This window comes from Bemisia tabaci, chromosome 1, assembly GCF_918797505.1.
Source record: "Bemisia tabaci chromosome 1, PGI_BMITA_v3".
Taxonomy (NCBI): domain Eukaryota; kingdom Metazoa; phylum Arthropoda; class Insecta; order Hemiptera; family Aleyrodidae; genus Bemisia; species Bemisia tabaci.
Genome location: NC_092793.1, coordinates 5,153,781 through 5,171,239, shown reverse-complemented (window position 1 = coordinate 5,171,239; position 17,459 = coordinate 5,153,781). Strand labels below are relative to the sequence as shown.

Sequence of the window (17,459 nt, the reverse complement as noted above, 5' to 3'; positions counted from 1 at the left end):
GGTTTGTTGGTCTTTTCAAGAGGTCGATTCTTTACTTATTCCGTGCTTTGCCTTGGCTTGACATTTATTTTATTTTTATACCTTTTTATTTGTTTGATTAGTAGGATCATTCTTATGTTTCAGTTATCGTGTTTACCTGAACATGTTCCGGGGAATTGCACAAGGTCCGAACCAGCAGATAGCTGTGTCTTTCCCTCGTATTTTACGCACATGTGTGCTCTTGTGCTCATCGCGACTGCTCTTCTAGGACAGTTGTGTTACCTGACCAAGGCAATCTTATTGTATGCAATAACCGTCGCTCATTCTTCTTTCAACATTTTCGTGATCAATAAAGCACTCTATTGTGAGGAGTACCAAACAATATCCAATTTTAATTAGTAAGTTAATTTTTCATTTTCTTTTTAGATGCATTGTCTCAATTAACCCTCATACAGTTTCATGGTTTGTAACCGTTGCGACGGGGAGAAAAATTATGCAAACACAAATTGAATTTGGTTTTTTTCACATTAATATGATTCTCAAAAATGAATAGAGAGAATTTACCGCACTGTGAAGACCCACTTCTTTGATCCAATGGCCGGAACCTTACATATTGTTATTTCCGCATGTCATATTCTATCGATTTATTTAGACTATTGATTGTTTCCAACAACTCCAAGCATCTTGAATGATAACACGTTTCCTCTTTTTCTTACAGTTTACTGCCAACACAATACACTATTTCGGAGCAACTCTTGGGTGTTATGGCTGCTTTGGCAATATTAGGCCATTATGTGAGTAGATTTCTTCCTACATCTCTCATCGAGCCTAATCGCAAAGTAAGGGTTCCTAATTTAGTGTCAAGATTCTACCTGATAGGAAGGTATAACAGGAGGTAATACAATCAGTAAAACAAATTTCGGGAGAACCGTAAAATGTGGATAGCAGCCTCAGAGGCCATCTTCTGATTCGTCATTTATTGAAACACGTAATGAATATCTTCATTTTTTATCCAACCGTCAATGGCTCTATATAGTGAAGATTAATAATTGAACGTTAAAAGGAACCGAAGACTGGTGGAGAAGAAGAGTGTGCTCGTTAGTTAAGGATCATAAAAATGAACGGGAATTATGAAGCGCCAGTGACGTCAGCAGCGATCACGGAGACGACGATCCGCGGATCTAAGTCTGTAACTCATGAGCCCCGTCCACAACGCTCTCGATACGTGCCCGCGGCTCATGAGTTAGCATATTTTAGCGCTTAGTTCCTTTGGATTTAATTTCAAATCCCACTTTTCCATTTTCCCCAAAAGAATCAGGCTCACTTTTACATTGATTCTTATGCAGCTTGCACGAGCGTATACCTCATCTTTTTCACACATCTCTAGTTATTTTCAGCATAAATACGTCAAATCATTGTGCTGTTTAAAAGTTACAGATACACAAATGACTTCATCATTACTGATTTATATGTTGCGAGTGGCGAATATTCCATGGGTGACCATTTTGGGCTAGAAGCCCATCGCCAGTAAAGTAAAAATTAGCTTACTAACATCACGGTATTGGGTGTCAAGGGTCATAATTTTGTTGATTGACATAAGATCGCCGATACACGGTTTTGCGTTCCGTAAGTCCGTGTTTAAGAGATATAGTGGAGCATGCTGGGTACACGGTATATAGTTCAAGATCCTCCGGATACCAGTTAGCTCTGGATGGGTATTCACATTAAGATCCGAAGAGGTAACGTGCTGCACTACAAGGCGGTCAGGGTGCGTACCCCTTATCACGACAATAATCTTAAAAACAGTCGCAAGAGCGTTAAATTATTTGGACGTATTTCTATCAAACGGACCTAAGCGCCATAGGGGAAGGAAGGAAAAGGGGGGCTTGGATTGGCGGAGCGCGATGCTCGTTCCATCCTACACGGAGGAAAAAACTTCGTGCATGGAACCCGAAGTTCAGGTCATATGGATCTCTGAAGTTTTCGGATCTCACATCAGAAAACTTGAGGTCCAGCTGCCGAAGTTCGGGTCAGACATCTGAAGTACTTAGGTATGTACCGGATACTTCAGATGTGTGACCCAAACCCTTCGGTATGTACCTAAGTACTTCAGATGTCTGGCCCGAACTTCGGCAGCCGGACCTCAAGTTTGCGGGTGCGAGATCCGAAAACTTCAGGGATCCATATGATCTCAACTTCCGGTCCCACCCACGAAGTTTTTTTCTCCGTGAATACTCGCAATGATTTTCCATGGCGCTAAGTTCCGTTTGATAGAACGCGCTATCCGGGATTCTAAAATCCTCAAAAGGAACTCAATTTTGGCGCTTGGTTCCGTTTAACAGAAATACCGACGGTGAAACTACCAAACCACGTATCTCGGTTTGCGACGTCGCAGACTTCCTGTCATACTTCATTTTTTAAATGAAAAACTACTTAACGTCTAGTCTTGAAAATTTCTGTGATTTTTCCTCTTTGTGCGGAGAAAATTCTGTGAAAATTTCAAGGAATGATATTGATTTGGTCTACTTCAAAAAAATAAAATGTGAGCGTAGATTTTTAAACACCGCAAACGAGATACGTGGTTTGGTAGTTTCACCGTCGATACGCCCATTCCTCGGTAAAATGATTCAGAATCTCAAGATAACGTAAAAATGTTTCTGTTTGACGTGGTCGTTTTCGTGTGACAGATGGAAAAGGCGTCTCGAGTGCTGTACCTGTGGAAAATCGAGGCAGAGAGCCAGCAAGAGAGGGCCTCGGATATTCGACGTCGAAACGAGGCTCTCGTCTACAATATTTTACCGCCGCACGTAGCAACGCATTTCCTCGGAAACAGGAAACGGCAGCACGAAGAACTCTACAGTCAGAGCTATGCTGAGGTCGGCGTCCTCTTCGCCTCAATGCCCAACTTCTCAGGTATTGATTTGTCGAGATACTACAATACGCAACATTTTTTGAACCACAGGGTGATCCGAAGATCTCGCACCACCCCTGTAACCCCTCGGGTTCTTGCCCCTTTTCAGGGTGGTCTCTTTAAAGTTTTAGGAGTTCATAAAAGTTGAGTTCTCTAACCTAAGAGCACTCTCAAATTTCGAGTTTCTATCTTATTTCGTTCAAAAGTCACAGGAGTGACGCCTGGTGGAAGTGGTGCGGGACTTTTGGATCACCCTGTCTACACGGTGCAAAAGGCTCGTGACATTTGGACGTATTTATTTCAAACGGAATTATGTGCATAAGCCTGAGACTCATAACATATAAGCGTAACAGAGTTCATGCCGTGATGCACATAGTACCGTTTTATAGAAATACGTCCATTTAATACAATTGGTCTGTCGATCACTTAATAGCTGTACTAGGAGGCTATGTCCCCTGGCCGCTACGCGGCCCAACGTAGTGCTTTAATCATAACTTGTCTAGTGACCCACTAGCGAAATCCGTATAGTGGATTATAAAAAGAGAGATAGAAAAAACCTATTTCAGGTAAGTATAGACAAGAAAAAAACACAAAAAAGCGTAGCCCAAACTGTATGTAACAAGGTGGTAAAATAGTGTCCATAAGTCAACACTATTTTGAGAGGAAAACAAGGCCGAAGTGTTAAAAAATTTCAATTAGAAAAAAAAATAATATCTTGACGAAAGATGGTCTACATATTCTCTGAGTCCCTACATCAAAATCACTGATAATAATGGAAAATAGGGTCCTAAAGTAAGGAGAGAGTTCATTTCCAAGCATCACTCAGCGAATGCAAGGAAAGAAAAAGCTTTTATTTTTCGGACTCGTCCAAAACAATTTTTTCAGGATTTGCCTTTATTGTAAGATTTTCTACATTTTTTTTCTACACGTAGTGACTAGGATGAATCTCATTGTAGACGTCCCAATTGGAAGAAGGCTTCCTCAGTTCTCAGAAGTAATCTGGTTTTTCTTTCGTAAATAGCGTAAATATTACGAAAAATATTTTGAATTGAACTTCTTGTTTCGAATTCCAGATTTTTACTCTGAGGAGACGGTTAACAACCAGGGTTTAGAATGTTTAAGATTTTTAAACGAAGTTATATCTGACTTCGACGCGGTAAGTTTGTTCAAGTCTTTTCTTCATTTACGTATCTGAAGCTCAAGAAACATACCTGTCTCCAATCTGATTTTACACTCTTCAACTTTTTCATCACGATTTTGACCTTACTTCTTTCAATCAGCAATAATATAATTCGTATATTTTCCGATGAACCTTTATTTTATGTATATCTGATTAAATCCAAGAAAATCGAATATGGCGACGGCGAGGTTTTGAAGCTCTAATATACTTTCAAGTTCTTAATTAAAAATTTTGCCAACGTGCATTCACAATTCAGTCGAAGGGTGATGTCTCATTTAGTCATTATAAAGAGAAGAAAATCACACGGTCACTTTTTTCAGGAGAGTTTTGCTGTTTGGCGCCTGACCAACGACAATAAGCTCGGTCGATGGGTCCAATTAGACCTGAAATGCGTCTGCAGTTGCCGCCCTGATTGGGTGTAACTAGCATTGCACCAAACAGTATAGCTCTCGTGAGGAATTTATGCTCGGATGATCTTTTTCTACAATTAGGAATTAGTATTAGACAAAATTTTGAACGAACGTTAGTAAAGTCACGAACAGTCTTGCCAAAACGACTTGGGCGATTTGAGCAGAGAGAGCCTCTATCATCGATACTATTAGCAAAAAATTCCCAACACGTGATTCCAAAAATCTGCTCCACAGTGTAGAACACTACGGTGTTGCACTCATATCTGCGTTCTGTTTTGAAACATTAAAGAGAAAGAAGAAACAAACAAATGATACCTATAAAAAATTGCATTTTTCTTTTTAGCTGTTGGAGCAACCGCAATACCAGGATATAATTAAAATTAAGACGATAGGATCTACCTACATGGCTGCAAGTGGTTTGAACCCAACGAGAAAAGTCCTGGTGAGTCAAGTGTACGTTTACTTCTGTCACGCGCAAACCCCTTAATTTCCGGATTATCCCGTGCAAAACGTACCCAATAAAATGCAATTTGGAGTTTAGGAAATATTTATTTATTTCTGAATACGTGTAAATCCTCTTGCAGGACACAAGTATTGCTGAGCTATACATAAGCTAAACTCATCTGAGATTATTCACTTTCGTGTGGTCGTTTTTGAATTTATATTGAAAATCGATCATAGATTGAAAACTCATATAGGGACCTTTAATTTTTTTTTCAAAATGATTATTGATTCGGACACATCATAGCATATTTTAGGCGAACTTCACCTTGACTTATCTCTTTCAAAAACAAGGGACACCAGCGCTTATTGATGACGGGGCAGAGATACAACTATTCGTGCTTGATGGATGGCCGGGCTGCATCCGCAAAACTGAAGGCGCGCTGGCGCGAGGCGTAAACTCACAATGATCCGCTAGGGTGTTTTAGAAAAAAAAAACTATTTTTGAAAATCTTTGCTCCCTTGAAAATTCAGCCTCAATTCGTTATTCTAGACTCGCGTCTTCCAACGCGGTTTTAGGGATGGATATATTTTTTTAGCAGGCTCTTTTTCATTCAAGTATATCGACAGCCAAACCACGTATCTTTGTTTGCGGCGTTGCGGACTTCCTGTTATACTTTATTATTTCATTGGGAAACTAGTAAACGTAATTAATCGATACTTACTGGCGTTAAATGCATGTAGATCAGTGGCGTGACGGGCTTTGCGATATATCGATTGTTATGCCATTTAAACCTATGGTAAAGAATCGATTATTAAGGTGTTTGCTGCGAACACCCTGTTTATCGATCCTTTTCCATAGGTTTATATGGCATAACAATCGATATATCGCAATTGACGCCACGCCACTGATGTAGGTATGATGATCGCATCGTTAAATGTGAATCTCCAGCGCGCAATTATTCGAACTCCAGAGTCTTCTTTCCGCGATATTGAGGTAATAATACGCGTAATCTTTGGTGTTTTACAAAATCGCGTATTTGCCGCAATACTGAAATGCAAGTCACTCCCCCCCCCCTCTACCACAGGGGGCTTTTCTAAGGGAGGGATATGTTTCTTTTTCCCCCTTGAATACTAATTAAAAAGAATCATTCGAAAACATATTGAAACTTCTTGACCAAGGGAAAAGAAATGTGAAAAAGAAAAACCAGAGCACGGATTTGCTTATGAGCTGAAGCCCCCTAAAACTGCATGTTCCTCCTAAGTGTGCCCCCAAGTTAGAACCATGGTGACTTGGTTCTCGTTGGATGAGTGTTAATGAACAATTTTAATGGAAGAATCATCAAAAAAATGTCTTATATGCGAGTATATAGCTTGAAAAAAAAGAGAAGCAATCCTCATAATCAGCCCATTTTTGGGGGAAAAGGGGGGTTTGGGTCCAATTAGAAATAAGCAAGTCCAAAATTTGACTCATATTCATATTACTGAAGTCCATCAGCACCAGGAATTTTGAGTGGAGCAAAGGTTTCCAGAAAAAAAGCTAATTATAAAAAATCACCACTGAGGTGCCACTCAGATTCGGGAGAGAAGTTAGAAAACGAGGCCCAATTACGTCTCTCCTATCTTCGGCTATGTATATGTAGCCCTTTAGGCACTACTGCCAATAAGACAAACGGAAGCAAATACAATATAGAGATAGAGCAAAGAAGAGGACGCGCGATGATGGCGGCGCAGAGATGCAACTATTCGTGCTTGATGGATGCCCATGTTGCATCTGCAAAATTGAAGGTGCGAGGCGTGAACTCGCAATGCTACGCTCTATACTGCCAATTAGGTGGCGCTCAGGCTCAGATTCGGGGAAAAAGTTTAAAGAAGGAGGTCCGAACGCGCCTCTTCTATCTTCAGCTGTTTTGACACTCGATTTTTTCTCCTTTTTTTCAGTTTGATGTGTCAGTTTGAGTCTCTAATTGTCAGTTTGTGTTGAATTTTTGATGATTCTTATTTAGGATGTATTTTTAGACCGATACCTAAAGCTTGTACGTACGGTCCCATACAATCCGTGAGGCATGTGCTTTGCACGTGGGGGTCGGGTCAATTTGACTCGCCTTGGGTATCTAAAAGTTAAACTGATAAAAAGGAACCCTTCTTCTGATTCAGCCATTAGATAATATGAGGAGAGCTCAAAATGTTTTAAATGTTACATTTATTTTTACTGTGTGCAAATTTTTATTCTTCTTCCTTAAAAAATCTATGCATATTTTATCGCATTTTTACCCAATTTTGTGTATTTTGTTTTTCAGGCTGACGATCCGATCGAAATTAGGTGGGCACACTTATCTTTACTTGTGGAGTTTGCTTTGGATTTGAAGAAAGCATTGCAGAGCATAAATGAACAGAGCTTCAATCATTTTGTTTTAAAAATGGGTGAGTAGTTTCATTGAATTTTTGGTCGTAGGGTAGGTCCCCATTCATCACGAAGTTTATATAATATTGGACCATAGGATGATCCTTACAAATCATATTTCAAAATGACAAAATAGATATCAAGTTTATAATTCAAGTATTTTACATTACATATTTTATTTATGTCTGTGCCCATTTAAAATTTAAACATTCCTGAGCATCAAAGAACAGAAAGCGCTCAAATCGTGTGAGCTTTTCAAAACAGTTCCTTTTCCAAATTTTCAGTGATATAAAACAAATTATAACTCAGTTAAATGGGACAACCTCACAAAAAAATTTCGCAATTAGTTTAAAATTATCAAGAAAAGTCGCAAACAAAATAAAATTATACATTTTTACACTAGCAAGATTAAAAAAAAACAGTTAAAACTAACATGCGTTTTTTTTTAATATGAACAGAAATAAATAAACTTGAAAAGTAATGATCATCAGATTTTATAGGATGTACTAAAAGAGTAAAATTTGATTAGTTGTGTTTGAATTATTTAAGAGTACCTATATATTTGACATTTTCAGGTATAAACCATGGTCCAATCACAGCCGGAGTTATAGGAGCAAGAAAGCCTCATTATGATATTTGGGGCAATTCGGTGAATGTTGCTTCAAGGATGGAGAGTACAGGCAAAGCTGGTTGCATCCAGGTAAGAGACACTGTTCTCCGGAAATTAATGGTGTTTCTTCTCAATTAAAGAACTAATAATTTTTCAGATTTCAGACATTTTATATTTTCGAACCCGTTATTATTTCCCTCTCCAATTGAGGGGCTTGGGGGACAAGGCTTATAAGTGCAGTTTTTGCTATTTCGAGAAGTATGCGTTAGAAGTTCCGAAATTACACGGATCCTTTTTGCGGAAAGGAAGTTTAAACTGACTGTTTAATGTTTAAAAATTGAAATTTGAGAGCGATTTTTTCACCAAATATCTTCAGGGCTAGTTTAACTTGAAATCATTAATATCTCAATTTCTTCAAAACCTGCCCTTATGCGCCTTGTCCTCCGAGCCCTTCATCAATGGTTTAACGGTGAAAAAATTCATATCCCATTATATCAGGTGACCCAGACCACTCGCACCAGGATTTTTCCACGGTTATCTCGAGTCGGACGAGGTTCGAATGGATTTCCGTTCGGGTTGAAAAAGTATCATCATGCTATCGTACCGTTTCGCATGACGATCCTGAAGATCCATGAGTTTTGAAAATTCAGAAACCATACGCATAGATCTTAATTATTATTCTTAAGCAGTAGCGATATTGCAAGTTGGCAACTCTGCTTTTCTTCAATTTAAAGCCATTAAAAATATCGATTTTGGGTGAGGCAAGCTGCCTAAGCAATAATCGATTGTTTTACATGCATTTTAATGGAGGGAAAACAGTAATACCAACTTTCAAGAATAGCCACTCTACCGTGCTAAGGAAGAACGCCATATGAACCTTTAGACGTTGCTAGATTTCCTTTACTAAAAACCAATTTACTGAAACAGTGTGAATATTTCCCTTCCAATTTTACAACACAATTTTCCTTCCACACAATTGTATTCGCAATTTGATCTTAAATATTTAAAAATTTCAAGGAAAAATATATGAATAACAAGGTGGAGAAATGGTGCTGGGTCCACGCCATTTCGCGGGGAAACCAAAGCCAAGAAATTCCAAAAATTATGATTAGAGCCAAAACTAACTTGTACTGATACTCATTAGAGTTAAACAAATTATTTTTGACTCTAATTATAACTTTTGGAATCTCCTGGCTTTGATTTCCCCGCGAAATGGTGTGGACCCAGCACCATTTCTCCACCTTGTTACATACCTACAGTGTTCGGGCCACTTCTTCGTTTTTTTTTTTTTTTTTTTCTTAACATGAGTAACTTTCCTGAAAGATACAAGTTTTAATCGGGAATATTTGGCAATCCTCAAATGTTCATACGGCGTTTTCATTTATAGCACGGCAACACTGTTCTTAGTTCCTAATACACGACTGTCTTTATTTGGCAGGTCACTCAAGAGACCTCGGAAATTTTGCAACATTTCGGTTACAAGTTCGAGCAACGAGGGCTGGTGGCGGTCAAAGGGAAGGGGCAGCTCATGACGTACTACTTAATCGGGAGGCAAACGAGTCAGTTGTGCATGGAGCCGAAAATGGAGACGCTTAAAGAAGAGGACGAAGAGGAACTCGAAGGAGAGACGGAAGAGACGCAAGTTCACCTTTCATTGGCCGACTCGGAGAAAGAGGCGCTCCTCGCGGACAAACCGCCCGAGCCAAACGAAGAAACGACGTAGGAATAAGTTGTGGTGGCGATATCAAATCGATTTTTTCGGTAAATCGATTTTTTGGAAAAAAATAATCGAGAAAATCGAATCGATTTTCTGTTGCCGATTTTTAATCGAAATCGATTTTTCGAGCAGAAATCGGAAATATTGAAAAATAAATCGAAATTTCCTACGTTAATGTGGAACAAGAAGGTCTATGTTCTGTGAAACCCGAGTTTCATTTCAAGTTCAGTTTTAGTGGCCGTTTCGTTTTTGGCGTCGAAGGTGGATTTTAAAGTGTTTTAAAATCGATTTCGAAGAAAATCGATTTTTACTTAAATCGGTTTATTAAAAAAAATCGTCATCCCTGGTATACAGAACAAGCCATTCACTTGATAACGTGAAAAACAAAAACGGCAATGAAGTCGGAATCATGAACACTGCCGTGATTGCACACCGAAAAAAGAGGGATGCCGTTTTAGCATTCTGGATGTAAAAAACATGCGACAACTCACAAAACCCTGAATTAACCGTTACAACAGTTACTTAGCAATGTCAAGATGTAAAACTATAACTGACGCGGTGGTTGATCCAGCATTTTGTGAGTTGTCGCACACAGTTTTACTTCAAGAATGTTAAATCAGCGTCCTTTTTTTCGGCGCATCAGTGAAAACATCGAGAGATGTTGAGAAATCGTCGTTTCCTCATGAAAGAACGTAACTCCATTCCAAGGCTTCAAAATATACGCAAACAATACAATATTTTACAACATACTTGTGCAACTTTTTTACAAAATTTGTATGCTTTATACATGAGACTAGAATAAAAATCAGTCAAATTTTCAGTTAGAAATTCCCAGGAATCTCCTGTTGAGAATGCAATGCGTGTGAGGTTTGGCAACACTCAGGTGTAGTTACGTTTTTTCGTGAGGGAAACGCCGAAATAAATGAACTGCATTTTGCAATTTGGACCTATAAATTCTGGCTCATCTGAAAAAACACTTATGTGCATAGGGAAACTAATGCCACATACGTTGTTTTTAAACTGGGCCGGAATTTATAGGTCCAAATTGCAAAATTCAGTCCAAATGAACTTCGTGGATGGTCAAAAAGCTGGAGACGAATGAGGAATACAAAAAAGGTCCAAAGTTTAGGGTCGTAGTCATAGTCCTTCTTTAGACAGCTAGTTACATTCCAATTCGGTCCGATTCGGTTTACATTGTGATTGAAAAAGGCTCAAAGAGCCTCTGAATACAGCAACACAAAAAGTACATAAGTACAAAAGTAGTAAAGTTCAGCGGAACATCTCTTGGAATGGATCTTTCCAAGAGATTACAACGATTCACCCCAGCAAAAAATACAAAATACAAAGGAAAAAAAATGCAAGTTTTGTAAAAACTGGCATGCGATGAATACATCATGTGTATTAAGTAAAAAACTTCGGCAGATTCTGACTTTTTAGCCACAAAAAAGACGCTAGCCATCACTCATGAGCCTGTAGAAACATTTTTAACCAGAGAAATTGCAAAATTCAGAGCGATGAAGGTAAAATTCTTTTCGGAATAAAACGTTGCATTCGATCCAAAGGTCAAGGCGAAGTTTTCTTTCCAAGAAGAATCCTGCTTTCATTTCTATGAATTTTGCGATGTTCCTGGTCGAGAATGATTCTTTTGGCTCATGCGCAAGGGTTATCTTCCTTTTTTCCAAAAAAAAAAAAAAAATCAAAATCTACCGAGATGTTTTACTTAATTGACACAATACACCGCACGCCAGTTCGACCACGCCAGGAACCCTAGACGAATCATCTTAAATGGACTGCATTTTGCAATTTGGAACTGTAAATTCTGGCCCGGTTTAAATACAACGTATGTGCCAGTGCCATTAGTTTCCCTATGCACATACGTGTTTTTTCAGATGAGACAGAATTTATAGCTCCAAATCGCAAAATTCAGTCCAAATGATCTGCATCAACGATTCTGCCGTGCCAGGGAAAACGCCGTATGAATCTTCAGATGTTGCCAGATATCCTTTGATAAAACGTAAATTTCTTGGTAAATTTATGAATATTTTCCTTCCTATTTTTCAGATGATTTAGTTCACAATTTTACCTAAAGATTCTGAAAATTTAAAGGAAAAATATTCATAACTTCCCTCAAAAAATAAACATTTTATCGAAGGAAATTCGGCAAGTCTCGAATGTTCGTACGGCGTTCTTCCTTAGCACGGCATGCAGTATTGGTGCTCTGACGTCGTTGTGTCATTGCATGTGTGAATAACTAGGGAGTGTTGCATCACTTTATGATTTGTGCTGGTTTTTTTTTTTTTTTTTTTTTTTTTTTTTTTTTTTTTTTTTTTTTTTTTATTATTGACCAGAAGACCTTCCAAATACGCGTAAGTTACTCATCGACGGTGTCCAACGTCGTGATGTATCGATTGATCTGCCATTTAAACCTAGGAAAGGATCGATTAACAGAGTACTCGCAACGAACACCTTGATAATCGATACTTTACCCTTTTGAAGCTATAGCTTCAAATGGGGAAGTATCGATAATCGATCATTCACGCTTCGCCAGTGATCCGAACGTGATCCAAACGGATTCAAGCAATATAAAAAGTATACTCGGTATATTTTTACAACGAATATTCATGCAGGATTGGAAGTGCCAAGTGGAATTTTGATTCGAGTAACCCATTCTCACGGAACACGAATAGGACGTACATAAAAAATATGAGTTTCAGTCAAGAAAACTTATTCAAAGTCAATTTGTTTTGTAATTCGGCATCTAAATTTTGAGCTCAAAGTGTTGCCAATGTCTCGGAAGAGCCCTCAAAATGATAGGTACCATAATATGACAAGTTTTGCTCTCCAGGTTCCCCGAGACAGAATTTATTCTCGTACGTATACCTAATGAAAGAGAAAAACATTAAAGTAAAAAACTGAACGGAATATTATCTCGCTAGTGCATGGAGATTACTGACCTGCCACCACAGCCTTAATTTTTTTGCCATGAGGGCGTGGGATATAGGCTCCATGAATTCTTTTTACCTCATGTGCCAGCAACAGATCTGAGGAAAATTTAAAATATGTCGGTAACTTTGTGCTATAGCTACCTTTTCCTCACATATGAAATGGATGTGATGAAGAGAGGCTTGTGAGGATTTTTTAATTCTTTTTTTTTTTTTTTTTTTGACTTATCCTTTGCGTCATGATATACATTTATTCGTGACCGTGACTCTGATTTCATAAATTTCAAATCTTTCAATTAGTTCTGGATTTCTCCGAAGTAGAATTTCACTGTCGAAAAAACACGTAACAATCTACCATACCTAGGTAGCAAGCTTCTCTTTATACCTGTCAGCATTTATTACAGCACTACCTTTAATTAAATAATTGGTGTATGATTTCTAATATAGGCAATACTGATAAGAAACAGTCCGTACCTATACACCCCCATGATCTCATATAAATGTTTGTTACCTAATTTCAGTGTACATAGGATTATTGTGATAGAATTATATTTTTTATTGAAATGTATTATACTGTAAAAATATTTTCTTATAATGTTTATTAAATTGTGCACGAAGTACCTTTATAAGGTACCTGTTTTTAAATTATTTTTGACCATTTGAAGTACCTACATTGTATTGGAGTGATCGCGAAAAGTGGAAAACACATATGAGAGGGTAAAGTAACTTTTTCTTTTATGAGTTTCATGCGAAAAATCCAGAAAAGTGAATAAGTATTGAGTAAAATCCAGGAAGGATTGAGTACCCTGGTAAAAATTGGCAGTAGAATATGTGTTCCAAAATACCATAGACCTACAGCCGGCTGTAAGATTTCCAATAGCTTCTATAGCCGGCTAAACAATTTCTTATAGCCTTTTTAGCCGATGGCGATTAAGCAACAGCCAGGCAATAAGGTGTGTGCTCAACGTAACTAATTACGGATGCTAGGACCTAGTGAGTTTTTGGAATACTGCACTCTTTTTGGGCCGTAGTATCTTGATTTATTTTGGGAGGAAAGCTCCGTACTTTTGATGGTTGCCTGCCATTACTAATATATTAGAGCGCCTTCAGTTTCGTATGATACTGTGCAATACCTCTGGTGTGAAATAGTTGCTTCAGACGCCGCGGCACGCTGCAGCGCGGCGGGCGGGCAGAGAGCGCGAAACGCGTATTGGCGCCTACAAACCTAACAGGGATACTTCACGCGTTGCGCAATGCGTGAAGTATCCCTGTTAGGTTTGTAGGCGCCAGTGCGCCGCCGCTACGCTTTGTGTTAGGCTCTAATATTTAATCTAGCGGAATCAGCGTTATTCAACTCGTGATTTTTAAATGGACGTATTTCTATCAAACGGACCTAAGCGCCATAGGGTGAGGAAGGTAGAGGGGGGCTTGGATTGGCGGCGGAATCGGGCGTCCGGCTTATTCCGTACTAAACTCGCAATGCTTTTCCATGGCGCTTAGGTCCGTTTGACAGAACGCGCTATCCTGGATTCTAAATTCCTCAAAAGGAACTCAAATTGGCGCTTAGCTCCGTTTGATAGAAATACGTCCAAATGTTTGCACATCCTGTATGGATTATTCTCATTTTAATTGATGAAAAAAAATATGTACTGAAGGAAAATATAATGTGGGTTTTGTAAATATTAAGGTGATTCTGTATCAAACTTAATGATTTCCAAAGCACACGAATTTCTACACAATTTCTTATAGCCTTTTATAATCGATTGCGAAAAAGCAACAGCCAGGCGACAAAGTGTAAAGCCCGGCGATAGGAACTATAGCCCGGCTGCATAATTTTTTATCGCTTCGTATAGCCCGATTTTCTCCGCATTCTACAGCCAGCTACATGATTTTCTGTAGCCTTCTTTGGCCGGCTCTAGAATTCCTATGGTATTTTGAAACGCAGCTCTTATCGCCAATTTTTACCAGGGATATTCAACAAGAGTAACAACCCTCACCTGTAACCTGTCTGGGAAATTGAATGCGATCTGATTACAATTTTTACTGACCATTAGTTTGCCCTTTACCCCTGTACCAAATTTACAGCCTCCTTTCCCTTAAAGCTGCATACGTTTGATTCGTACCTACAATAATTTACATATGTGTTTCTTTAATAAGGCAACAGAAGCATTGTTGTCTGGTGCATCGTTTCAAATTCATGAATAAAAACTCTGTCTGTTCTTTCTGTTTCCGTTATTTTGAAAAAAATTGTTCCTCACATCGACGGCGGAACTGCTGAGATGCATATTTCGGTTTGTGGTATTGCAGACTTCCTGTTATTTCTGCGTGGAAAACAAACGCTTCTCTTGAGCACTACGGTGATTTTTTTTCTTTATGTGAAACATTTCCCGTGAAAAATTTCAAGCCACAATGTTGGCTCGGTTCCCTTTTAAAAATAAAAACCGAGCGGGGATATTGAAACAGAAACCTAGACACGCTTTTTGGCAGTTTCATCGTCGATTTGGACATATTTCTGCCTAACGGAACTATGTGCATTCAGAAATGAGCCCTGAGACCCATAAGAACATATGTATAGCACGGCTCACGTCATAATGCACATAGCTCCGTTTGGCAGAAATACGTCCAAATGTATTACTTAGTTCAATCAAATAGGTACAAGTGAGAAGCTCTAGTGGGCACCTACCTAAGTATTCTGCCGTGGTAAGGAAAAACGCCGTATGAGCCTTCAGGCGCTGCACAATATTCTTTGATAACAAACGAATTTCCTGGTAAACTTATGAATATTCTCCTTCCAATTTTTCATTTGATTTTTTTCGCAATTTCACCTAAAATTCCTGAAAATTTCAAGGAAAAATATTCATGACTTACCTCCAAAATAAACATTTTACCGAAGGAAATTTGGCAACCCTCGAATGTCCATACGGCATTCTTCCTTAGCACGGCATTTTCCGGCGAACCAAATGATAGCAACTATTGAGCCAATGCACCAAATTGAACCAAAAATTACGAAGAACAAAACCCTTTACTTACTTTACAAATATCCTGTAGGTATGTGGGAAAATCAACTGATCTAGGAAGACCATTGATAGGACTGAGTTTATGAAAAAGGAACCAATCCACCTGTCATTATTTATGACTCCCTTCTAATTTTCACCATAAAAAACAAAAGTAACAATCCTAATACCTTCGGTTCAAAATCGGGGACCGTGGTTTTTTTTCGGTAAAAATAAAATAAGGGAAATAGGACTAAATAAAATATCGCTACGAAATTTCCCGTGATTTTAATCATAATCGTTCGTAAAATTATTGTTAATTTTTCAGAGAATCTGCGCGTATCTTTCAAAAAATATTGATCGAAATTGACGCGTTAAATGTGGTTTGCAACGTTGCAATCCAGGTAAATAAGCTCCATTTCGCGTGGAATGAACCATCGATATTTGAGTTCGTTTTCGGCAGGCGTAACATACAACTATTTGACCACGGGTGTACGCATGTTGCAGCTCCGCCGGATTGAAGGCGTTTCAAACTGCGAAGATGTCTGGACTCTTCACCGCCCTGCCGACCCTCGCGAGCGGGACGAACGCTAAAATCGCTGCGACACTTCGACAACGCGTCATTATTTATGACTCCCTTCTAATTTTCACCATAAAAAACAAAAGTAACAATCCAAATACCTTCGATTCAAAATCAGGGACCGTGGTTTTTTTTTCGGTAAAAAGAAAAGGAAAATAGGACTAAATAAAATATGGCGACGAAATTTCCCTTGATTTTAATCATAATCGTTCGTAAAGTTAATGTTAATTTTATAACATCTTCTCTCTCAATTTTCTCATTTCGATATTGTCGGTATAATTTTCATGCAGGCTAAAACATTCCTGATGCTTGGATCAAGACACTGTTGCTTATTTTACGCGTGGACGTAAATTACTGGACAAGACAAGTGCGAGGATGAAAAATTGTTGACGGAATGTCCTGAAACCTTCTAGATAGAAAATTGCATGTAACTAGAGGTCTGCGGTATCCCAAACTATAAGATACATGGTCTCTGAGGTTAGCTGTTGATTAGCGAAATTAGCAAGACCAATCCACACAGGTCAGTCATTCCCGAGGACGAATTTTGGTACTCTACTGCGCAGTGACGTAGTATTGAGTGCATACAATGTATTTCTTATGGGTGCACTCAATAGTACGTCACAATGAGTGCTGCGAGTTAGGGCCGGGCGGGGGAGTGGATTTCAAAAAAGCTGCGCAATGACTGACCTGTGTGGATTGGTCTTGGAAATTAGTAAATTATGGACATCAGAACTGAATAAGGTATGTAAGGGAAAATTCTATGTAGACGGAAGAGTTGATGATTTTGCCAATGCGCGTTAAAATTTGGTAAAAAACTGAAATTCTCATTGAAGAGGGAATAAAGAGCTCATTTGGGCACAGTTTCCTGGGGGGAAAAATCTGTTTGGTAAAGTCACTGACTCTTCTCTCTGAACGACTCATGCTTGGATCCACATTTTGATTGAATTAGGAATGTTATTGGTGGGTGCACTGACTCTCTCCAAACTAGATTTTTCCCATGTGCACATTACGGATCATACACAGCTCCATTTAAATAAGATTTGCTTGGTTATTCAAATCAAACCTCTTTGGATGCATATAATTTTGAAAGCACAACATTTCTTCTTTTCTGCGAGCTGAAAGTCTAACGAAAGATTTTCAGTTTGCAACCAATCTCAATTTTAGGAGACTGTTGCGAATCTTCATAAAAACTCCAAGAGTTCATTCATCATTGGTTGCAAGTGGTTCCTTTAAAATTGCCCCAAATTTTCTTTTTTAAAAAAATTTACGTAAGAATAATAATACTATAACCC

General features: G+C 38.6%; 1 protein-coding gene across 1 annotated transcript in view; it reads left to right on the top strand.

The window, feature by feature from the left end:
• Window positions 1–14,814, top strand: part of Ac3 (Adenylate cyclase 3) — a 116,690-nt gene extending 101,876 nt beyond the window's left edge. Inside the window, exons 13-20 of the mRNA XM_019048821.2 lie at window positions 124–377; window positions 698–773; window positions 2,667–2,892; window positions 3,964–4,046; window positions 4,824–4,922; window positions 7,222–7,345; window positions 7,901–8,025; window positions 9,374–14,814. Coding sequence (XP_018904366.1) covers window positions 124–377; window positions 698–773; window positions 2,667–2,892; window positions 3,964–4,046; window positions 4,824–4,922; window positions 7,222–7,345; window positions 7,901–8,025; window positions 9,374–9,658 — 1,272 coding nt within the window. The 3' untranslated portion in view covers window positions 9,659–14,814. The remainder of the gene's footprint in view (window positions 1–123; window positions 378–697; window positions 774–2,666; window positions 2,893–3,963; window positions 4,047–4,823; window positions 4,923–7,221; window positions 7,346–7,900; window positions 8,026–9,373) is intronic.
• The last annotated feature ends 2,645 nt before the right edge of the window (window positions 14,815–17,459 follow it).